This window comes from Buteo buteo, chromosome 10, assembly GCF_964188355.1.
Source record: "Buteo buteo chromosome 10, bButBut1.hap1.1, whole genome shotgun sequence".
In the NCBI taxonomy this organism is placed as follows: Eukaryota; Metazoa; Chordata; class Aves; order Accipitriformes; family Accipitridae; genus Buteo; species Buteo buteo.
The window spans coordinates 12,594,534-12,619,367 of record NC_134180.1 but is presented as its reverse complement, the minus strand read 5'-3'; the positions used below and the strand labels follow the sequence as shown (position 1 = coordinate 12,619,367).

General features: G+C 37.9%; 1 protein-coding gene across 3 annotated transcripts in view; it reads right to left on the bottom strand.

Moving 5' to 3' along the window:
- Positions 1-593: 593 nt before the first annotated feature.
- Positions 594-24,834, bottom strand: part of SWT1 (SWT1 RNA endoribonuclease homolog) — a 40,535-nt gene continuing 16,294 nt past the window's right edge. For 2 of the 3 annotated variants that reach the window (XM_075038693.1, XM_075038691.1), the window contains exons 14-19: positions 24,251-24,396; positions 22,103-22,311; positions 20,312-20,440; positions 9,332-9,398; positions 8,338-8,402; positions 594-1,824 (exon numbers count right to left, since the gene is read on the bottom strand). In XM_075038693.1, the coding sequence (XP_074894794.1) occupies positions 1,719-1,824; positions 8,338-8,402; positions 9,332-9,398; positions 20,312-20,440; positions 22,103-22,311; positions 24,251-24,396 (722 nt within the window). In that variant the 3' untranslated portion in view covers positions 594-1,718. Of the gene's footprint in view, positions 1,825-8,337; positions 8,403-9,331; positions 9,399-15,028; positions 15,127-20,311; positions 20,441-22,102; positions 22,312-24,250; positions 24,397-24,834 lie in introns of those variants that run through there. The other variant, XM_075038692.1, reaches the window with a different exon arrangement.

Genomic DNA, 24,834 nt, shown 5'->3' with positions numbered 1-24,834 from the left:
GGCTGTGGTCCTCATGATTAATCAAATAGCTTTAGGAAATGGCACTAATTTCAGTCACCATCACATTCTTAGTTGACTGCTTTGATTCAGGTCTTGACTAGCTAGTAACAGACCTCTGTGCTACAGGTTATTTCATGTAACACAAGGCACTCCTGTGTCTCTCCACTGGAGCAGGAAAATACCAGACCAAAGAAATGTACCAGTGATTCCAAGCTGTAAAGCTGGGTGTGTTTGAACAGGGAGAGAGTAAGTTACAAAGCAGTTGTCTTTCTTATGTCAGGAGAAAACAGCTGACACTGTATCAAAAGTAGATGTGAGCTAAGACAGACAGACACCGTGTGCTTAAGTTGATCCAGCTTTCTAGATTTATGATACAAATTGCCAACATAAGCTTATTTAAGCATAACATACTTGTCCCACAACTGTGGGCTAACAGCGTGAATGGAAGTAGCCCTTAAAATGCATTTTGCTCTGACAGTAACTCTACCTAGCCACTTCTGACTTCTAAGTGTCCAGGGGCAAGAATTGCATTAAACTTGCATCCACGGTAATTAGGAAAAGTGAAACTAGAGCTATTCAAAGAAACTCCCACATAGAAGTAACTGTCATTTACTGTAACAATAAATTACATTTTTACAATAAAGATTTTACAAATACATCCAAAAAGTTAGTATCAAAATAAACACTTCTAGAGCTTTGCCAGTCATCTCATCTCTGTACAAGTACATACATGGAAGAGGTAGCTTTAAAGGCCACAGCAGCACTGAGAATGGCTTCTAGAAAGTTTCATGGACTTAAAGCAGTTTTGGAAAGCAACAAACAGTACAGTCAAACAGAGATGTCACCTGGAGAGCAGAGATGAGACAAGTCATGGCATGTAACCCACAGAGGGAAAAACCCTTCCTGCCTTTCCAACAAAAGGTGGCAAAAGAGAAGGACAAGGAGTTTCCAGAAGAGTGGCGCTAGCAGGTTCTGCTGTATGAAGACTAAGTAGATGATAGTTTAACAAAGGAAGAACATCCCTTTCCTCCAGAAAGAGGTGCAGGACACACACACACCTGCATGAGGGTTGGGGTTTTGTTTTGGTTTTACAAAAAAAAAAAAAAAAATACCAAAAAAAAGAGCATCAATCCATTTCTTTCCCCATTCTATATCCTTGCTTAAGCCTTATATAGTTCACTACCTAGGATACATACATTGCGTCTGTGTTTTAGTCCTTCATGTCCATAGGGGCAGCAAGCATCACAGGTATCTGGCTTTGGATTCGCCTGCTTTCTTTTCAGTCTTTTCAGACACCCAGGTGTCACGAGATACTTTCTTTTTTCTCACTTGTCACTTTGGAATTATCAGCAAAACAAACACCTTACATGGATTTTCCTATGCAACCATTAGCAGACCCAGCTCCTAACACGAACAATTGGATTCAGCCCAGCACATCTGCTGTATACCAAACCAGCTGTATCGCTCCAGAGACCTCGCTTGAGACAGAAAATCCTGTTAGCTTGTGATTCTTCGCAGAAATTCTGACGTTTAATGTACATGTATAACTAGTTAGGTTTTTTCCTTCAACTTAAATAAAAAACAGCACCATCGAGAAAAAAGAAGGCAAATTTTTTGGCTCCTTGAGTATTTTCCTCACACCCCAGAGGAGCTGGGCTTTGCTTGGAGAAGGAAAACGCAGGGGGTGAGTACCTCAGCTCCACACCTTGACCCAAGTGTCACAGCCAGCCCCTGTTCTTGGCTTCCATGTGAACTGATGCATGACACTGCTTAATCATGTGTTCCAGCTGGGCCAGCTGGCAACATCCAACTTCCAACCTTTCCCTAGGGAAGAGGAAATACAAGGGTTATGGGGACACAGTGGGCCCATTTTATAGACGGGAACATTTTGGTATATTCCTTTAAAACAAAATTCATAGAGATTCTAATACCATGCTTCAACTCTGTCAAAAGCAGAGAATACTCAGCACCTCTGGAAATCTAGACGTATTTTTATCAGCAAAAGTTGAAGTTTACTACAGAGCTGGCTAATCACTACGTGTTCCCAGCTGTATCCCACAATGAAATCTTTAAAAAGGAACAATCTAAGAGCCACGCAGCAGACGTTAGTTCAGTCTTCCCAACCCAAAACTGAGCCTTCAAATATAAAACATGACTGTTTTTTACTAAATGTGTTTAAGCTGAAAGCCAACTATACATTTCCTACAGGTTTATGCGTTGCAGGTAGAAACAAGTTTTATCCACAGTTACAATGTGGTCAGAGACCGATTTTAGGCTTCTGGGATAATCTGACTTCAACCTTTACTGGGTGCAGCTAATCCTGTTCCTCTCACACTTCCCCGACATCTCTAATTTTTCTGATAATCTGTGGAGTGTCACCAGTCAGAGACACCATTTTACAAGCTTATGCTCGCACAAGTTAAATTGTTTACGTTAGCTACTCCAAAGGGGACTTACGGTCACCTATTCAATACAGGACACATGCACCGAGAAAAAAGTACTAAGAAACTTTGTTTTTTTAAAACCACCACCCCCCCCCCCCCCCAAGCATCCATTTACAGTAACCACAGCGATTCCTGTTTTGGAACATATGGCAGGGTGGCAAACGGTGTTCAATGTTTAACTAGCAGCTGCTCTAGTTCAACACATGAAAAACCTTTCCAATTTCAATGTTCTTCTGAAAGAAAGCAAAACAAAGCTTCCATCCCTCAGAGTGCTTTAATAAATGTTGGCAAAATGACCAGATCCAGGATGTTGTTTCCCCTGTCTAGTTTCATAAAAATCACGTGCAGACACTGAACCACTGCAGGGCTGCTGTGCTTTTATTTGCTCACACAGTTTGACCGGTCTTCCCTGCGCAGTTTGCCTTTTTTCCCAGCTGTGAAATTGCTGAAATATCTGCTCTTGTTTTTCTATCTGAACTTGGAATTAGATGGTAAAATTGGTTAAATGGTAAACAGCAAGGAAAAAAAACCATCCTCATTTCTGTATTTAAGCTAGAGTATTTTGCAAACATATTTGCTATTGCACTTGGGGAGAAAAAAAAAACAACAAAAAACCAACCACAGGTAAGGCAGCTGAGTTCTAAGAGTTTAAAAAATGACCTCATGCATACTTAAAAATTGTTATTTTAAACAATTAGCATAAATTTTTATGTTCTTGCTTATGCAAGAGATGCAAAAATTCTCCTTCACACCCCCCCCCCCCCCCAAGGAAAAGGAGCCGATGCTCTGCCCTAGTACTGTGTATCCCCCTCCTGTCTACCACTCTGCTGGGTCGTTTCTGCAGGCTTTTCCCTGCTATTTGCAACCAAACATAACCTCTGAGAAGCAGCTACTAGGAATTATGTGTTGCTTTCCTACTAGGAAAGTGGCTACAAAGCTTGAAACCAGTTGCCCTGACTCAAAATACAATTTAATACAGTTCTGAACTAAAAAGGGATATGGCAGAAGACAAACTATGCAGTTGTGCTGTGTATAATCAAAAAGGCAATCACCATACAATTAAAAGAAGTGACTTCTGCTCTAAAGCCGCTAAGCCTGTGGATTTTATATGAACACCTTAAACTGGCCAACCCACTACTCGGCAAGCAGGCAGTGCTCCTTTTTACTTTTTGCTTTTCATCGTATGGTGTAAAGGTAGTTTTAAAAAATAATCAGCATTGAAAGGTCACTTACGTCAGCTTTCCTGACAGAATGGGGATTTTGGGAGGTTCAATTCAAGCCGTCTTTCATGTATTTACATATAATGTATTTACACACAAAATAAATCTCTTGACTACACTGATTTATTATTTAGATTTTTGTTTCAAAAGAGGAATCTAAACCTGATTACACAGAAAGCATTCTATAACTTTGGTTTTCCAAAAGATACTTTCTCGAAAGACTATTTAAAAGGTGCTCCTCAAAAAAAAGAGAAAAAAAGCAAGGTGAAGTTACACAAGTGCAGCCTAAGGGCTACCACACCAGACCAGCCTCTGAAATAATTTTATTTTTTTTTACTATGCTGAGCATAATTTTACACACAGTATTTTCTTTATGCCTGTATCAATGCAGATCTATATCCAACAGCTAGATTTGTTAGTTTGGTTTTTTTTTTCACTTGATCTTCTTTTATTATATATACACATACATTTCTTTTTAATGCAATTCAAACTAAGGGATGCTTTTAAAAGGATACGCACCGTGTCCTCCCGGTATTTTTTGCTCTCACAGGTAACAGAAGCTTGGCAGATCAGCCTGACAGAGCGGGAGATGAATTCTATCCCAAAGAAAGAGCAGTCTGACTGTATAGTATTTCTCCGGCAATAACCTATAGCACTGGCACAGCTACACTGATGAAAGAACATCCATCCTCCTGATGAACGAGCACCATTCAGCAACTAGAAACTGTGCTTCAACTCGGTTTCGACACTGGTGAGTTATGCACTGCTGGGCAGCCAGTAGCAAGCACAGGGTGTACTTACTCGGGCTATTGGTCAAGTCTGCGTACAGAACAGGCGTGAACATCGGGACACCTCTGCAGCACAAGTTACAAATCCTGTGCCGCAGTGAGGGCCTTGACAGTTTTCAAGAGTTCTTCAAAACTAGCACAGAAAATTATCTCATCTGAGACATGAATATTTTATTACCTTTATCTCAATTAAAATTTTCCTTACATCATTCTAGTGGCCACTGAGTAACAGTTAAAACTGTAAATAGTATGATCCTACATGCAGACTTTTATACCCAAGAGCACTGCAACAGGTTAATTCAAATGTAGTTACTGCAGTAACTGGAAATAATGTTAAATGGGTCAAGAGAGCTTGTTCTTGCACCCTCAAAACCACGCTGGTGCTTACTGGATTGTGGATAACTTCCACTGAAACATGTGATGCTGGTGTGGGACACCCTGCTGTGCCAGGCTGGCAAAAAGGGACATACAGGGCACTGAATAGGACTGTCAAGAAACAGGAAAAGGGACAGGGTTTGCAAACGATGCAGTCAGTACTCCCCGAGGGTATCCGCCGGGCTGCCCCGCACTTCATCACCAAGGACTGTGCATCAGGGCACTTCATCACCAAGGACTGTGCATCAGGACAATAAAGCAAAGGGTTGCTCTGCGCACACCACGCAGGAAATCCGGCCCCGCGGTCGGTAGGATGGGGGGAGGCACAGGGTGCTCTCCCAGGCGAGCAGGGGAACGCCTGGCCGCAGGGATCAAGCACACTGGGACTGCTGTGCCGGTGCCCACTCCGGACCCGAGGCATCAGCATCTTCCCAGCCCCTGCCTAACACAGTCACCTTCACCTCCTTTGCTAGTTTACTGTAAGGCAGATGCACCAGGGGGAACAGCAAAAAGAGCAGTGTGAAAGTCATGCATAGCTTTCAAGCGATCTACTTAGATGCCCAGGCCTCCAAACAATATATTTTCTTAGTTCAGACAAGATCATAGGATTGCAAAACAAAGCCTGAATAATTCTTTCTGCCACTTAGCCTTTACATCAAATTGTCATTTACTAAATGATTCAAACTGTTCACTGCTCAGCAGTGAAAATTCAAAAGCCTTAGAAAGTACCGAAGGGGTAACTTTAAGTCTTCGCATTAGCTGCTTGCCATAAAAACTACAGGGACCTCTCTGAAACTCTTCTTGCAATCCAGCAACCCTACTGCTTGCAATGCACACTTGAATGGGAAGGGAGGGAGGAAGAAACAAGGGCTTTAACTAAACCTCCCTCAATCTACTTAATTCTTCTGCTGAAGCAACTCAGGACTGTTGTGTGTTCCCACCATTTCAAAGGCAAAAAACTTCATTCCAATTACAAAAGATTCACCAGGCTAGGGTTTTCGTAAACCCGCTTTATCAGGCCTGAAGAATCTGTACCAAGGAAGGAATTAGTGGCGAGGCCTGCCCTCTGCTACCTCTGTATAATCCCATCTCCCCCTCGCAGGCTACTGCTTTGCCCCCTAACAGCGATGTTAACTGTGACAGGTCTGATTCAGTATAATGGACATTTTTTGTCTCATTACAGGGCTTTGCTCTCACCACAGCTCAGTATCTACCAATATAAGGACAGGGGACATGTGGAAGCAAGGGGCGGGGCTCACCCAAAAGGAGAGGTCTTAGTTCAACACTACTCGGAGAGGAAGACTGGAATCTTCTAGGCGATTAGCAGGCAAGTTCAGAAAACATTTTTTAAAAGTCACGTAAGAGTTTCTGACAGAAAAACTTATTTTGTGAATTCGTTGAAGATGCAAAAAATTGTTACAGTGGATCTCTGGGGCAGAGTCAGTCTTTTTGTTCCATTTATATCCTAAAGATCTGGACCCTAGTCCTTGGCTGACATCTTCTAAATGCTACTGTGATACCACAGCCTATAGTACTACGTAGGGACATGAAAACAGTGAGAATTGTGCATGTAGCTTTGGCTACTTAGCTCCAAGTAGTTCTTTCCCTTCTCCAGATAAGGAGAAACCCTTTGGATCAATAATTTCAAGATGAGAGCATTTTTGGTGTGTCCTAGAAAAGGAACAGTCGGAGTACAAATATTCTAGACAGAAATTTATCTCCCAAAGAATTCAGAGGCAAGGTTGAAGTAAAAACATTTGCTGGTGATTGAAGCAAGGGGAGACACTTTGTTCAGCATGTTTCTGCCAAAGCACAAGTAATTCAGCCTGCCTTAAAGCAGTCTCCTTTCCTGTGCCTTTGCTCATGGAACATCTCTTTTTAATTGAGTGCTTTTAAAACCTCATTTAGCATCTCTGCTTTATTGGGGAGAGTCATTTTATTTCACTTCTGTAATACCAGGTAGTTTCATTGCTTTAATAACTGTGAACAACAATTAGACATAAGTAGTACTTCGAAAATCTGTGGACTGAATTTATAGCAACAGATCTTAATCTTTGCTTCACTTGCTTTATATGTTTTCAAAGGACTTGACTTATATGTAATAAAAATGCCACCCTCACCCTGAACCACTCATCCAGAAAATCAAAGTTCTCGTGAGAACGTTTGTTTTCACCATGAAATCTACTGTGGCACACAGAATTCAACAGTGGTCCAAGTTTTCAGGCTTTCTGATAAAATACGGACCTAGGGACATCTTTCAAACTCCAAGAAACTGCAGTTCCCTTGCTACCCTTATCACAATACCAAAGGCTGTATGTATGCTGTGGATTTTATACAGACAATGATGGAGATGTCCACAAATGTTTGAAAATTTGAGAACTACACAAGTGCTGGTCACTAACTCAAGACAGATAAGCTTCTAAACTACTCTCCTCTACTGATACATACATTGAATCCCTCCCTTCATAACTTTTCTCCCCTGACCTAGCAATTTACACTTTCAAATTCACAGAAGATTTAGGAAATCAGTATCAATTCAGGCAAAGGAAAGCTTTCTAGGATAATTTGCCTACTCAGATTAAAATAATCTGCAAGCCTTTTACACAGCTGATGGAACCATTCTTCATATCCTGGCAAGTTACAGCTAAATCATATCCATAGAACAGCAACATCAAAGAAAATATTTACCTGTCTTCTATTATCCACTTAAGATTTATAAAAAAAAACCAACAGCATTTTAAAAACCTCACAAAAAAACTGGATTTACAAGCCCTCAACTACCCAAGTTCAGAAAGAAACCTTTAATGAGCCAGAAACTTTACCATAAAGAAAGAACTGTAAGGCTTGCATGACATTCATTTTCAAATTAATGTTTCCAAGGCCTTTAACTCAGCTGTACAACAGAACATTTATTTTCCTGGGACTGAACTGTAAAAAAGCCTCCTAAAATGGGAACAAGTACTTGGAATCTTCCATTTGTTTCTCCTTTTTTTCTAACTGTACTTACAAATGGCTTAATAATATACAGTGGCTTAATTTATGACTTCAATAATGATGGCCACAATGTAGCACAGCAACTGCAGATATGCCCAGTTTTCATGGTACAGTTCAATCACTTGAATCACCTTGAGATTCGCAGGTTTTTCCCCCCCTGCTGATTTAAGCAAAGTTCTCATAATAACCAGTTCTGTTACAAGAAATACCTCACCAAAACAGAATTTCAGTTATAATCAAATTCATTTAAATGCAGTCTCATGCTCAAACCTTACAATGAATGCTGACCTATACTGGCTCATCTCTAATTTAATTTCTGTCCTCTCCTACTCTGTAGGAGGTCATTAAAAAAAAAAGGAAAAAAAGAAAACATCCCCACTCATCTTCCATATGCCCCTCCTACATATGGCAATTTTTTACTTATCCAAGCGATTTCTCTTATGGTACTTTGGTTAATAGACTACATGCTAAAACGCTGTCTTAAAACCCATCTGAGGTGGTCAGTAAATGGCTTACCGATACATCTCTTGTGAAACACACTGATAAAGCTCCTCAGCAGTGAATTTTATACTGTTATTTATCTAAAACAAAGAACAAAGAATTAACATAATAATTTACCAAGTATCACATATCGATTAAAATTATACAGCTGGTATAACAGATATGGTTAATGTATTAACCATAATGTATTAATGTATTACCTAACAGGCTCTCAAGTTGAGAAAGTACATAAGAAAGTCATGCCATGTATTATAAAATCAAACATTTCAAACTAATAATCACGACTGTGTCTAAAGGGAGTGATAGATATCACTCCAGCTCTATTTTCTAACAATTTCTGGACAAATCTGAAAGACCTTAAATAATTCTTCCTCCCCTCTTAATTTACCCTATAGTTCTATCGCAAATGAAGTTCTGACTTATGTTAATTCTGTAAATATATGTACAGGCCCAAAACCCAAATATATTTCCCTGTATAGGAGAGGACAGCAAATTTGAAATACATAATATACTAAAAGGAAAAATACCTCTCTTCTACTGCAAACTTTCATTTCAATTTCAAGTCTTAAAATCTTTCAGCCCAAATTAGTTAAAACTTCATGAATAACTGGTAATTTCAATTTATCTTTTTTTCTCTGAACTACAGCCAATATTCTCCGTAGAGGTCCCTAATACAATGTATTCTCTCTCTCTTCTTAAAATGACTAGGTTAGGGCTGTTTTGGTGACTTCAGCTTCAAGGCTTTTTACTCTCAACAGCGAGTCATTCACAACAAATGAGTGCTCAGGAAGTCACGCAAGCAACTCAAATACCAGTAGAGATTCAAATAACTTTTGGTAGGTGCCAACCAAAAATATCTTTTTATGTCCAACACCTAATAAATAAAAGCAAACCTTCAAAATTCTAGCTTAGTGGAAACACAATGATGAGACAGCTAACCCCATAACTACTTTAAATAAAAAACTGTAACCAAAGTGTATCTGAGAATACATTAAAGAAAACTTCATACCTCGTTGCTTATGAGGAAGTTATAGAGGGTCCAAATATCTTGGAAACTACTGGTTGGGGTCAAAATTCTGAAAAAGAAAAGTTTGGGGATTTTTTTTTAAGCAAGTATAAAAAGATTCCATGGAAGAGTTAAAAAAAATAGCCAGAAATGCTTAATGGAAAAAAAAAAAATCTAATTACTTTCTTTAAACAAAAAGGAAATTCTGATCTTTGAAGAATTTTCCCTTCCACCCATCCCCTTCCACTCTTCTAAAAGAACTAAATGAGCTTATTATTTCTGTAAGGACTTTCTATGAAGGTTTTTCCTCATTAAAAATTCAACTGATGTTTTTATGAGCAATTTCTCTATACAGATGGGAAGAAAACCAGCAATAATTAAAAGCCTTTTGTTTCACATAAGCAAAGCCTGCTGTATTAATGTGGAGCAACAGGAAAGTGACATGCAATACAAAACTTTCCCACACCAGCTAAAGCTTTAACTCATTCCCTCCAGTATTGTAATGTACAGCTCAAATGCTAAAATTTACATACCATTTTTGCCACTTCTAATAATAACCAATTCCCACCCAATACTGAGAAGTGAAAATGAGATTTGACAGCTGAAGAGAGCTGTCTTTATGAAGCACCTAGTATCATGTGAAATACTGGTATTTTATTTAGCCATGAATGCACATGGCAGCCAGCAGCATTTCAGCCTTTCCCAAAATCTAGTCCTTGTTCACCACGTTTCAAGCAGAGATACTGCCTGCAGAAGAAAGCATCAGCTTTGGTCTCTCCATAAGGTGTTGGGAAGTTCTGACTGATGTACACCCTTTTCCACAAGGCTCCAAAAATGATCCAATAAGGAAGTGATTCTCAAAAATTAATTATCCTAATCTATTTGAGCAGATATAAATCAGTTATACCTCAGTGTAACTTTATTTGCATTCACTAGGAAAAAAACCAGAACCCTCTTACACATTACAAAATGTACATTGAAGTCTACATTATAAAAAAAGCAACACTTTACATCTCTTAAGAAATACTGATAAAATTCTGCCTTAAGTTTTACATATGTAAATAATGATTGAGAAAATTACTGGATTTGGAAAAAAAACTGAACAAAATCTTCTTTTTGGGAAGCTCTATTTACTTTCCCATGGGAAAGTGCCCAAATTCTCCTCTCGCTCCCCTTACAAGCTGTAAGCCTTTATAAATGAATTAATTAGGAATTGAGAAAAAACTCAGGAACTAACAGAATAAGTGAAAAATCCTTGTTAAAAAAGACACTGTATTTTAAACAGGCTGGAAGATCGTGACACACCACAGGATTTATCATAACTAGTAAGTCCACTGCTTATTTTCATTATGATTTTACATAGAAATTATCACTGTTACAAAAATTAGTCACACATTTTCTTTCCCTCTTTGTAAGAAGATGTACCCAGAGTTTTTTTTCTTAAGCACTTAACCTGCCAACTAAAAGTCAGCAAGAGAACCAATTGGCTAGTTTTCCTAAAAATACCTCAAAGCATTCAACTGCTACCTCAGCGAGAAAGCTATCAGGTTTGACAGCGTAAAACCCCAGCAGAGACAATTTGGCAAACATCCTTGGAAACGCTGGGAATCTTGGCAGTTTGGACTGCATTGCAGCTAAGATTCCCACCGACCAGCTCCATGTAGCCATTAGCCAGCAACCCTGTCTGCATGGGACAATACATGAGCTTTGGCTATCACATCGGTCATCTGCAACATAAATAAATGAGTTTACCCAAGTCTGGGAAAGCGTGATTTCTATTGCTGATGATTTTTGTACCGCTCTGCCTTCTATTTCATGCAAAAAGGAGGAAAGCTTGCATGTTTGTTTTCATAAAACTGAATGCAGAACCGTACAAAACATAAAAAGCAAGATATTGCTAATAACTTCACCTGAAGGCCATTATATGTTGCTACACAGTATGTTGGGGCAAAATACATTCATTGCTATATTTCTCCAGCTGTGCCAAGGACACATACACAAGGGTATTGGATAAGTAAGACTGCTGCCACAGGTGAACTGCCAGTGGGAAAGCCAGCCAGGTAAGCTTTCTATAGGAAGGAGGGAGGGTGGGGGGAAAGGGCAGCTGGTGAGAGAAAGACCTGTATTAATTATGGGCTTCTGGATTTTGTGGAAGAAAAATGTATGTACAAGCTAGGAAAAGGTGAAGGAAGAGACTGAGAGCAGAGCGGAAGGCACGATTAAATGGTGCTGCCTTTCCCTTTGACTAGGCAGCATCTCCACATGGCTGTTTCTGCCCATCTGACTTCTAACTTCCCAGGGCAGAGAAGTGGCTAGAAACTGCAAGTTTTGCTCCGTCGTTCTTAGCAAGGCTACATTTAAAGAAAACCAGTTTGAAAGTCACTTTCGAAGCAATATTAGCCTGTAATTCCAACGTCATTTTTAGACCCCTGGTTTCACACAGATCTTTAATCATACCATGAGTATGCAAGCAGCCAACATGTCACCCAGATTTCCTTTCCCCTAAAAAACCTAACACCACGAAAGCACCAGCATCACATACACTGTATTTGATCTTTTCTCACCAAAGGGAGCGCTTTTCAATGATTACTAGAGAATCTGAATCTTGACACCAGTTAGGATGCTGCAGACTTAAAAATTATTCCATTGATGTTTCTCAGACTATGCACTTTAGGCACTCAATAAGGTAACCCTCACCACTCTTTGTATTCATTTCTTGTCAGGACATCAAATTGGAAAACGTACTTATTTTTGCCCTGGTGACCAGAGTGTACTAGCAAACAGCTAACATTATTGGTTTAGCTCACCATAAGTTACCAGACCTCAGTACATCCAAACCTCAGCTTGTACATCCATCAGGTGGATGTACAAACCAGCTGTGCTTCCAGTTCTTTGGAAAAAAAACCAAAGTAGATTGTGTAAATAAGCATACAAGTAAATTTCTGTTAAATCCTGTAACTTATTTTATGGCATTTGCTTGGATTATGACAACAATTGCTTCTGGGTTTATAACATGCAATGAGAAGTCTGACATTTGGCTCAAAGTTTTACAATATCTTCAAATAAATAAAATTTGTTGTTTTCAGGGAAGAACCATTACTACACATGGAGTATACTGAAAAGAAGTTGGTGAGAGAGGAGCTTGCACTGTAAGTACCCCCACAAATTCTTAACAGGTCAGCATTCATAAAACATGCTTATTGCTGTTTTCAACTAAATAGGAACTGGAATACAAGCTCCAGTCTTGCAATATGTTTTTCTGTAGAAAACTGTAACACATTGTGTACTGGTTTTAATCATTTTATGTTCCTTTCATCTCCTGTAGCCACCATTCTGTGTTACATAAAACAGAAATTTTAAGAGAAGATGTACATTGGGAAATTTAGACAGATTTATACGCACATCGAGTCTGCCTCTATTAATTCATTAAATCAAGTTGATCTTGTTTTCACCAAAGTTTCTCAGTAGAAAAAAGGTCTGCCTCAGCTATAAAACTATGTCTAGAGAATGTCCTCTAAATTAATAATACATGAAGCAAATGGGCTCTTATGTAAAACCCTTCCAACGAGAAATCTGAATCTCAGTATTGTGACCACTGCAATATTAACCACTGCTTTTTCTTCTCTCTCAACATGACATCAAAGGGATTTCAAAAGCAGAGGGTGGAAATCCACTGAATCACTTTGCCTCTCCTATCACCACAGCCATGCAAAACCAAACTACAAATGACCCCACGTCATGTACTTCCAACTTTTCATTAATCCAAAGATCATGCTCCAAGCAGGTGTTGGCAGGATGCTGGGTGATGTGAAAGCTGGGATTATCACTAAAATGCAATTCGTTGATCAAGCTAAAAATCTATAGTACGGTCCTATGCAGTTTTCTGAAAATATTTAGTACATGAGGTAGGGAACAGCATGTCACAGAAAGACACAGAAAGACACATAAAGTGACTATGGGTATCAGCTGCAAAATGGAGGTTAGGTGTTGTTCTGGGGGCAGAAGGGAGAAAGGAGAGTCAGACTTAATGATTTCTATCTCATAAGCAACAGGGCTTCCCAAACCACTCAGAACATTTCTTTACCTACTGTCTTGTCACTCATCTGATGCCAAATGCATGCACAGAGTGTAAGACACGATAAGCAAAAATGGAAATGGATAGGAAATAGCTCATGACGTGGTTCCTCACTTGTGCTTAGAGAAGACCTGGGAAACAAGCAAAGCCTATTTGGAAAGGATCAGAAAATTAACTTACCAAATAGAAGGAAAAGAAAAACAACCGACAAGACAATCTGGCAGTGAAAGCAGGTCAGCCTGCCAGCTGCTCACAAACACTAAAAAAAAAACCTGGGCAGCAACAAGTAAAGCATATGGATAAAAGTCATATGAGACTATGTGGTAATCACTCTCAAATCTGGCCAAACCTCTGTACCTCAGTATTTGTCACACTGAGCCATTCCTCTTTAACAGTTCTATGTAACTGCCTGTGGCATAAGACTGATAAGACTGTCATAAAGCATTAACCAATACAATAAATCCATGCGGTTAATCAAAAAGGCATATGACTTAATTGTATTCAAGTCAACTTAAGCCATTAAAAGCCCCATTTAACCTCACTGTCAAAATATCAGTGAGGCAAAAAAGATGAGAAACAGAAAAACAAAACTTCTATGCAGCTTATTAACAATGCCTCATTACACTGCACTGCAATAAGGTAGTCAAACTGGTGTTACAATGATCAACACATGCCAAGGTTTTGTTCAACATCAACCTATTGGGAAATTAAGGGGATTTTTCCCCAAAGTCAAGCTCATGCTTTCTTCTATTGTAGAAGTACTTCAGATGTTAGATCCTAGTGCTGCTATGTCTAGACGCCTATTCTCTAGCTTTACAAGGCCAGAAAGGACCATGGCTTTTACAACACTAACTCATTTATTCAAACTTTTCTACTTTTTAGACTAGTTTAAAATCAACAAGGCTTAAGCAGCTGCCACAGCATCACCTCTGCCCTGCACCTTGTTAAGCACTGGCCAATTTCAGCTGTATTTGACACAGGTCTTGAAACTTCTTAATTTATTACAGCTTTCATTAAAATAGGCAGAAGGCTAAAGGACAAATTTGGACCCTGGCAGCAGAAAAGGCTGTAGGTAAGTTCAAATGTAACAGGAGATGGCAAAGAATCCATGTAGGAAAGGAAACGCTAGAACTAGGAGAAAACCTTTTGTCAGATACTGCACATTTTCAACTGTATCAGACATGCTACTTAAACTAAAGGCTACAATACTACAAAAAAGATGAGCTCTGGAAATGCTGATGTAAAGTGGTTGTTTTCTTAGTAACCAAGGGGATGTTTCCACATTAGTGCTGACCCCTCGGGAGGGACATTTCTACATACAACGCCTCTCCACAAAAAGCCTTACAGCTCATCCAACCGCAGTCCTGCTCTCAGCTGTGACAACCTATGTGTGATCAAAACACACCGTGGAGGACGTTATAAATCCTCCACTTGCCTACAGTTGGTGAGTTACGCAAATTACGTTACACGCCTTGTTCAGAAGTTGGAAGACAGCTGATAGGTAGCAGTGTTAGCTGGATCTGCCACCAAGAAAAGGAAGAGGGAACCATGCCCCATGTAGTATAATGTTTAAATGCAGTATTTGCAATACCCATTTCTCCTTCATAGTAAATTCTGTTTACCTTGGAAAGCCGCACAAAGCCCAGCACTTGGAGGCTGAAATTTACATTTAAAGTAATTTAACTGTTTTCCTTTAGTGGGTCAAGAACATTTCAGGTTTCACCTAAATAAATAAAAAAATAAAAATCAAACAGCTAGTGATAGGAAAGTCTGATACTTTTTGAACTGGGAGTTAATCTCCATTTTATTTCCAGAAGGAGACTGCATGCAGAGGAAGATTAAAAGGTCAGCTCTTAATCTAGAGACTTTATGATAGAAATTACTAAATGCCATGGCAGTCTAAGGGAAGGAAGACAATTTTCTAACTAGACACCAAGAAAAAGAAATCTCAATTCCTCCATTGACCAACTGAATAAACAAAGAGTGAACAGCTTCTCTACAGCTGTAGAATTCTGTTTTTAAATTAGTAAAACTGTAGAACTAGTTTAAAATAATTTAATCCCAAAATATTAAATTTAGTGATCAGTTTTGATACAGTAATGCTTTCCTGCACTACTGAGATCTTAAAAAAATTATACTTTTAATTTACAAATGTTTATGGAGTCCTTGTCTAAATCAGTGCTTTCCAAACAAACAAAATCATTGCGAATTTGAGATAAATTCCATTCAGATAAAATATTAGAAAAGTAGAATTCAGGTTCCTTACTGCAGTAAGTAACAGGTAAGTATTTTTACAGCTGACACTATGTTAGTATAAATATTTATGAGTATTGTATCTAAGAGTATAAGCTCTAAATTGTGAGAGATTTTAAAGTTGGCATGTGAACAGAACAATTATTTCTTTGCTAACACATGAAAAAAAAAATCAAACTAGAAATAACTGTATCAATTCACCACAGACTAAACTTTTTCTTTTCTGTTAACAAGGATTTCTTATCTAAAAGTAACTTGGGCAGGGAACATGAAGACATGTAAAATTCTCTAGAGGTGCATACAAACCTTTGAATCAGAAGTTATATTCAGCCAAGGGAAAAACATTGGCTAATGTAAAACCCTACAGATACATTTAAACACTGCTGCTGAAGCCTTTGAAAGGGTAAGAAAGCTATCTGTATCCAATATTCCAATCAGTATGTTAATGGGAAGATTTAATAGCAACAAGACACAAAATATGCTTCAGATGACTGATCATGAAAACCTACAAGTACTTCCAGCCTTCTAGTGGTGTTGGTGCATACATTAATTTCAACAGGTTAAGAAAGAAACACATCCTGCATGCAGAAAGCCAAGAGAAGTTATGATGTAACTTAAGTATAGAGTCAAATATATCTCAAGTATATATACTCCCCCGGCAGCAATACCTGGCAAGGCATTCTGCACTTTTTAGAACAAGACCTGCAAGAGTTAATTATCTGTGGTAAGTACTTAAACCTCTCTTCTCTCCAAAAATGAAACATCTTCCAGGAGAATGAGTGGAAGAACTTCTGCAAGTGATGAAAAATTTGGCAAAAACTTGAAAACCCTGAGTTGTAGAAATACTTCTGTTGCCTCAAAGAGCTACTTGAAAACCAAGAAATAAATTTAAAGATTTTTGAAGATAATTATTTTATTTTAAAGATTTAAGAGACCTTAAATTAGGTCCCCTAATTAACTGGTTCCAAATAATACCCAACCCAAATAACACACATCATAAATACAAATATAAACCACCACTGAAAACAGTCAGAAATACTATTCAATCCAAAATTATTTAAAAACATGTCATGGTTTTAGAATTTTAATTGAAGTGTAAATTTCAGAGGTTTAATAATCTTTGTTCATTGCTAGTCAATAAACATACATAACAACTTCTGCGGACAAAAGTGGAAAGGAGGTATTTCATGCTCACTTTTTGAGTAAATCTCAAGAACACACTGATATAACAATGGCTGCAAGGATCAACTATATTTGATGAGACAACTAACACATACTTGTTTAAATACATTCCTGCTGCCAAAAGAAGGAGGCAGGTTATCCACAGTTGCTAAACATACTAGTTACCATCTTCATTTTAGAGCTGAAGTACTGTAAAACATTTATGGCATGCGGTATTTTGCAGTATAAATACCATTCTGCTACCAAAGGTGTTAGAGGAAGAAGCAAAGATAAAATTAAAAATCTGTATGGTATGACAGAAGTTACAAAAACAAGGTAAGATGCAAAAAGCTGTTAATAAGACCTCTTCCATGAAACAGCTGCCTTTTTTTTTTTTTCTTTTTTAGTATCTATATTGTCATAAACATATTCTGGTCATCAAGTCCAAACAGCTGCAGTAGTGTCACTAGTAATTTTTTTTTATGATTTTTTTTTTTTTTTTTAAATGAGGAAGGGTATCATTATACACGTTTATCTCAAGAAGTGGTATTGTGCTTTTCTGATTGTTTTTAATAATCTGAAAATCTGAACTTTTAATGCAGTTGAACTTTCAATATATCTTCTGTGTAAAACTTTCAAACTTTCACAAGACAGTTTTTCTCTTCTTTGTTCTAGACAGCAAGGAATACAAGGTAACCCAGAAAACACTTGTATTTTATCACTAAAAGCTGTATTACCTCCAAATATTCAAGCTAGAACTTTTTCACTACTTTTTCTCCAGATGCCTCCTTTTCTGTAATCACACTATTAGATATTAACTGTAAGTCACTGAAAGGAATTTTTTCAAAAATCAAGAAAATTAAATATACTCCGAGTTCAGTTTTAGAAAGGGTGAGCGACCTAGGCAAAATAAGCCGCCTTCTTGCTTTTGAAAACTTCAGGCTTTTTGTTTTAATACTCTGTAATATACATAAACCTACAATGATTCATAAATATGGCTTCTGACTCTCTCTGGAAAACCTTCGCGGAGTTCTCAAACTAACTGAAATACCTGCACTCAAGACTAAAACAGCCAAGTACATGTTATAGTCTCTCTGAATTTCTTGCTCCACGATGCCCTCTACTGCAAACCTGCAGAACAAACTCAGAGCAGGCATTTCCAAATGCAACCGTGGAGGAAAATTACTCCACTTCAAAAATCATCCTGGATGCACAAATAGTTTAGTTTAGTTTAGTGGTGAAAAAGAAAATTCTAAAAAGTATGAAAGGAAATTTTAAAACCATTTCATCAATGTTACTGAGTGTCATGGTAATCACATGGAACAGGAAATAGCCTCTCCATTTCTAATAAAGTCAAATGACAGAATCCTGTTTATCTTTGCTCCAGATATTCTAATGGCTCTAATCAAGAAAGTACATCTTTTGTATGAAATAGATTTCGCCGATATAGTTAGACATTTGTATTTTTACAGAGCTCTCCCATAAGGGGAAATATGGGAGGTAAGTAGCTTTCACTAAAATAAAAAATGTCTTTTGTTATCACCACACAAAGTTTTAATGAAACACCTCTGTAACACTGAAATAATGATCTTCAAGCACCATATTCCCATTAAATCTCATCCACTACATATATAAACTGATACCACAGGATTTCTTGCAAGATCTTTAGGACTGGAATGAAAAGAACCAAGTTTAGCAGTAACCTGCTTTATTAAAACAATTTCTTTAGAGAAAAAAACCCAATCACTCAGCAATGAAAATGAGTCAATTACCACCAAGCTGCTCTAGCTCACATTTCTACCCATATTCTTCTGTTTCTACTTTCATATTTAGACCGTTTATCTTTGACAGAAAGACAACAATTCTTTGAATGGATTTATGCCACTATTTGTGTGCTGTACAGAAAAAAATCAGACTTAGAACTTGGGCTATAATACTACTGGTGCAGGTATGGTCGTTTACGCTCATGTGAACACACTACTTCACATGAGTGTACCTTGAAGCTTGTTTGGGACTTACAGAATATATATTTTACTGAAACACTTCAATTAAAGAAATATTCTTTTGACCATAATGAAAAAAAAAGGCAATAAAAACTTATTTGGGAGTGGTGACAAGTGAAGCAAATGTTTACATGATTCTGTAATAATTTTTATTGAAAAAAAGAAATACTCTTGCAGTTACAGATGAAAACTAGCTTAAGTCCTAAGTGACAGAGCTCCAGATCCCTGCTCCAGACTTTTGAAGTGCCTTGACAGGTCAGACCTCACACTTTACAACTGGGATAACCATATGTCCGTACTTTGCTGGACTGTTGTGATAACTATAGCGTAAGGACTGTGAACCTTCAGATAAGATTGTAATGAACATCACTAAATACTGACAATGCAAGTTTAAAAGCTCAAGACTATGGTAGAATGATAAAAAAAAAAAACACCTTGAAAAAACATCTGCTTATTAGATAATCTCTAACAAAGCTGTATCGGTCTAGAGTAGAAACGTAATATAGCTCAACATCTACTTAAAAGGCAGATTGTTGATGCACATGGTAAGCCAAATTGTTTGGATGCACCTATTTCACAGTTTTCTAATCCATTTGCATTGTTACTATGCTCAAAAAGTGCGCGAAGTGGTGTCCTTTTCCCAAATCAAATAGCTCCAGCCACTCAGATTCACAGCCTGTTACACTTTAGGGCTCACAGCAGTTACTGGAACTTTAACTACAATTACAAACCAGTTCCTACAAACACGCTTTAAAGTCAATGGGAATCTGAGGAATCCCACAATCGTGAAAGTGACAATTTAAAGCATTCTTCTGTGGCTGTTCCTGCTGGTGAATAAACTTCATTGCTATAAAAAAAGAACTAAGCTAAGACTACACAGGAGATACCTTATTCTTTCTGAAGCTTCATTTTTATTATTCTGCACTCTTTAAAAAAAGGGAGGAGGAAGACAGAAGAAATATTATCCTTCCTAAACTGAGAGTCCAGCTAATTGATTGTCATTGTTACTGCTGCAATATAGCTTTTGACTCATGAAGGATACTCTAAAACTGGTAACAGCTAAGTCCCCAAACTTTATGTCCTCTACTATATTGGAAATTTGCCCTAATTCCAGTGGGCCTCACATTTGAAAAACAAATGTTCTGAATTATTCAAAGTTCTTGCCATCAGAGCTATGTATTAGTTAATCATGTCATAGCTCCAGTTACACTCCGAACAGAGGCAAGTGGCTTGTCACCAAATACTGGAAAACAAGTCCCAAGCCATAAAAGAGAAAGCTCACTACAAGAGATCTGAATGTCTGCAACAGTTTCTTATTCTTTTGGTACCAAGAAATGGTTCTAGGTAGCCTTGATACCAAGATTTTTACTGAAAATCATGTAACTAAGCACATATAACAAATTTAGTTTGGCATCAAAAGATTTCAGCAACTTCTATGACTTTAGGTGACTGTTACTATCACTAGCTTTTAAGACTAGCTTAAATGCTTACCTACTAATTCCTTCACGGATATCATTCACAGCTGCCAACAGTTTCTGCAAACCTAAAAAAGCTTCTTCAAATGAAGACTTTGCAGTCACAGTTACTGTGTTGGGGTCCAACTTTTGGAAAATTTCAATACTAGTATTAAAAAGAAACAAAGAAGAGACATTGAAGAGCAATTAATAAAAAATGCTCAAAATTCAGAGAAACCAGTATCCATTGTATTTTGACTATTAAAAAAACCAAGGTCAAATGTAAATCTATACTAAAACCATGTTATCTAAAATAGTCTTAGAATAAATGGTAGAAAGACCATGCCCTACAATTGTACTTATCTGTGTAAAATTTTCCTTGATGACTGTATTCTATAACAGTATTTTACCTTTGACTTAAATAGATTTATCATTAAACTTCACTTGAGAATGAAAACAGTCTCTTGATGCATGACCTGAGTACACCTGAGTAAGCCTCTTTTAGAAGAGAATTGTTAGGTTAAAGTAGCCAAGTAAAGTGATTTCCATCAATTTTCCAAGCAGTTTCATTTTCCAGATTTAGTGAAGTGGGCTTGACACCTTTCCTGCAATGGCTGTGTTGGGACAATATGCTGCAGTACACTCATGAAGAATTATCCCCACAGGTGCGAGTGAAGTAGTATATTCTTGACATGAGCAAGAAGAGTGTGAAGTGACCCTTGATTCTAAACTCTTACCCTCTTTTCACAGCATGGACCTTAACAGGTGCCAAGAGCCAACAGTTCAGTTGCATTTTCATGCAACTGGTACACTTGAAAGAGTTTTTCCTCAATGCCTACGTGAAACCTTCAAGTTCACGATTACTATCCCAGTAAGAGAACACACTGAGACTGGTCCCTGCTGCACATCCTCAGCTCACCTGAACACCACACCAAGCCAACTCCTGAACAGCTTCAATTCAGATTAATCTGCACTGGGGTAGAGCCAAGAGGAGTATGCCAGTGTAGAAATGGCATTGGTAGAGTTATTATCACTGCTTATTAGGTAAGTCCTTAATGGACCCCCAAAAATGGAGTTCCTTTGTGCTTGACATAACTCAAGAGTCCCTCCTTTGAAAAGATTTCAGATTAAGACTACAAAAGAAAACACAGTATCTATTCAGATTTTGTGATAGCATCCAAAAGTATGGGATCTCAGTGATTTTCAAGCAGATTTTTCAAAAATAACCAAAATAAAAACAATGGTAAAACATCTAGATGGAGGGGGGGTTCATTTCCTGCATTTTTGAGTTTATATGAGAAAGGAAATTCATCACTAGATTCTTCATGTGGATTTTATAGAGTGAAGGATTTTGCTTAATAAGAAAATCTATTATATTTCAAATTGAAATTGATTAAAGTTTACAAAAAAAAGTAAACAGTTTTGCATAAACCAGTATACATCCACAGGATTTGGAAAGAAAATAATCACAAGAAAACTTAGAGCTTGATTGCCTCTTTTTTATGGATAAAGACGGGATTTTCCATGGATGTCTCACATTTGTGGCTCTTACAGGGTTTTCAACACCATTCTCTAAGGCAAATTATTTTAGCCACTGTCCAGAAAAAGAGCAGCAGACTAGACAGATCACTGACTGCATCCACATAACAATCTGCATGCTCCTAACTTCTTTATGCAACAAGTTGTGTGAATTTTTTTTGGTCAATTTTTATTAATTACTAATAGCTTCTTCTCTAAAATAGAAAAAAAAAGGCAATTTCTAAAGCATGTTTGTTTGAAAATCATGTAAAGTTATGTAGAAGTTCTGAACTTCTTTAGCATACCATACCTGTACAAGTTTATTGTATTCCATGCACCTTCAAGGACCGACCAGATTTCCTGGTGCCTGTTTTCTTGAGCCACATGAGAGCTTGGCTGTAACTTTTTTTCTTCAGAGTTTTGCAAATTTGGTGTCATTGCTTCCATTTTTTCACATACAGCATTTTCTGAAAGAACCATGATGTCTTCTGATAAATCCTGCTCACTGTCTGACCCCACCTTATAAAACAGTTCAGCAAACAAATAATGAATGTATTTGGTTCCTAACTTAAGAAAACTTGAAGACTTCTACATTTTTTTTAAAGCAATGCTCAAAAAAACAAGGCCAAATGCTTCCAGTCATAACCATCTTTATTATAGCCTCTGTGTCTAAAGCATCTCTCAGTCTTTCACCAAGTCTTCTATATCTATATATTGTTATTGCTACAGATAGGAAACTGAAGCAAAGGGAAACCCTATGCCAAAGCTTCCCAGGCATGGTAAACTGCTATAAACAAGAACTGCTTCTTACTCTTACTCCCTGTCCCACAACTGATGGCACATTTTCCTCTGCAACAGCACAAACTACTCATTTAGTAAACTGATTCAGAAAATTTGTCCAGATTAAACTGAATCTGGCACAACCTAGTCTGTAAAAAGGAAGTTCTTTGTGAAGTCAAACACTTGGCAGGACAAGGCCAGGAGGAAACAAGTTTTCAGACAGAGAGCCTGCTTCTTATGGCAGCACCGTTCACAGAACTGCCGACTAAGTGGCTCACAGCAATGCACACAGCAGTTACAGCAGAGTAAACAATCAAGACTCCTCAGATGATCCTTCCTCTCCTTGACCACCTTCTTCCTTTCCCCTTCAGACTTCTCTAAAACTGAAAATAACTTTTTACAGATATTCTGACCTGTGTTCTTTCCCATATATAGAAATATTTCAAGTCATCCATGCTTATCATTCCACTTTTTATGCCATTACACATGGAACTAACAGTAACCACAAACCAAGACACTGAAATTTCTTCCATAGCAACTCAGAGATGAGCTGGAAGTAAAGGCATACTTCTCAGAAGACAAAAGGTGTCAGGACACTTCCCCATTAACTATCACAAAGCACATGATACAAGCGCGTCCTTTCTTCACGTGTAGCACCAGAGCTACTGTCGTGGTTTAACCCCAGCCAGCAACTAAGCACCTCGCAGCCGCTCACTCACTCCCCCCCCACCCAGTGGGATGGGGGAGAAAATCGGGAAAAGTAGTAAAACTCATGAGTTGAGATAAGAACAGTTTAATAGAACAGAAAAGAAGCAGCTAATAATGATAATGATAACACTAATAAAATGACAACAGTAGTAATAAAAGGATTGGAATGTACAAATGATGCGCAGGGCAATTGCTCACCACCGGCCGACCGACACCCAGCCAGTCCCTGAGTGGCCATCCCCCCCACCCCCACTCCCCCCAGTTCCTAAACTAGATGTGACATCACACAGTGTGGCATACCCCGTTGGCCAGTTTGGGTCAGCTGCCCTGGCTGTGTCCTGTGCCAACTTCTTGTGCCCCTCCAGCTTTCTCACTGGCTGGGCACAAGAAGCTGAAAAATCCTTGACTTTAGTCTAAACACTACTTAGCAACAACTGAAAACATCAGTGTTATCAACATTCTTCGCATACTGAACTCAAAACATAGCACTGTACCAGCTACTAGGAAGACAGTTAACTCTATCCCAGCTGAAACCAGGACAGCTACCAAGAGAAGGAAAGCTGAAATAACATGCCTAAGAGTAGTGTTGGATCAATGTCAGAAGTAGAAACAACAATTTTCATTTTAATCTTCCAGGCTCTTTTCCATCAGCTACAAATGCAACAAAAAACTAAGAAATTTTTCCTGAAAGCAGCTAAACAATGTTTTGCAGTCACCCTCCCAACACCAACACATTTATGTTAGGGAAAAAAAAAAGTCTACCAAGCATATACATAAAGGCAGATATTTGCTACATGAAAATAAAAGTTAAAGTTGGGGTCTATTAATTTTGAAAACGCTCTAGCAACAACATTTCCTGCAATAATTTGTTGAAATTATAGGAATATTTTAGAAATCTAAGCCACATTTGTAACATGAACATGGAGCAACTTCAAGATGTTAGATGAACAAATACTAAAGCTCCCCTTACCTCTGTAAGTGTTTGGTATAGCTTATTCACTTCAGCATAAGCCTGGGGAAGTACACCGTTATAGTCTGACCTTGAACTGAAAGCATGGAGTAATTTTTTGGATTCCTGGAGCAAGATACGCACTATTGAGGAGTCAACTGGTTTACCTGATATTTAGACATTAATATGGAAGGGGAAAAACCAAAAAGTATTAGATGTTAGGTACTGTCAGTCTTAGGAGGCAAATTTAATACACAAATATCTGGATTAACTGAAGCACATAAAAAGCATTTTCACAGTTCAGAAGCATTAGATAAAACAGTCTCAAGAGAAACACATGCGAGGTTAAGACTTTCCACTACTTAATCAAATCTTCCAAATTTATCCCAGGATCTGGCAAGAGGATCAACTGACATATCTAAAATAATTTTGCAGAACAGCAATATCCCAAAAGAGGTATATCTGTTAAAATCAAATTCTTAAAGATATCTTTAAATAAATGAAAGGGTTGGGGGTTTTTTTTGTTGGTTTTTGAAAACAAACCTCCCTGCCCTCATCTATCACATTAAGTAGTCTTTACTCCTCCTTAATTTATTTGGCAAATA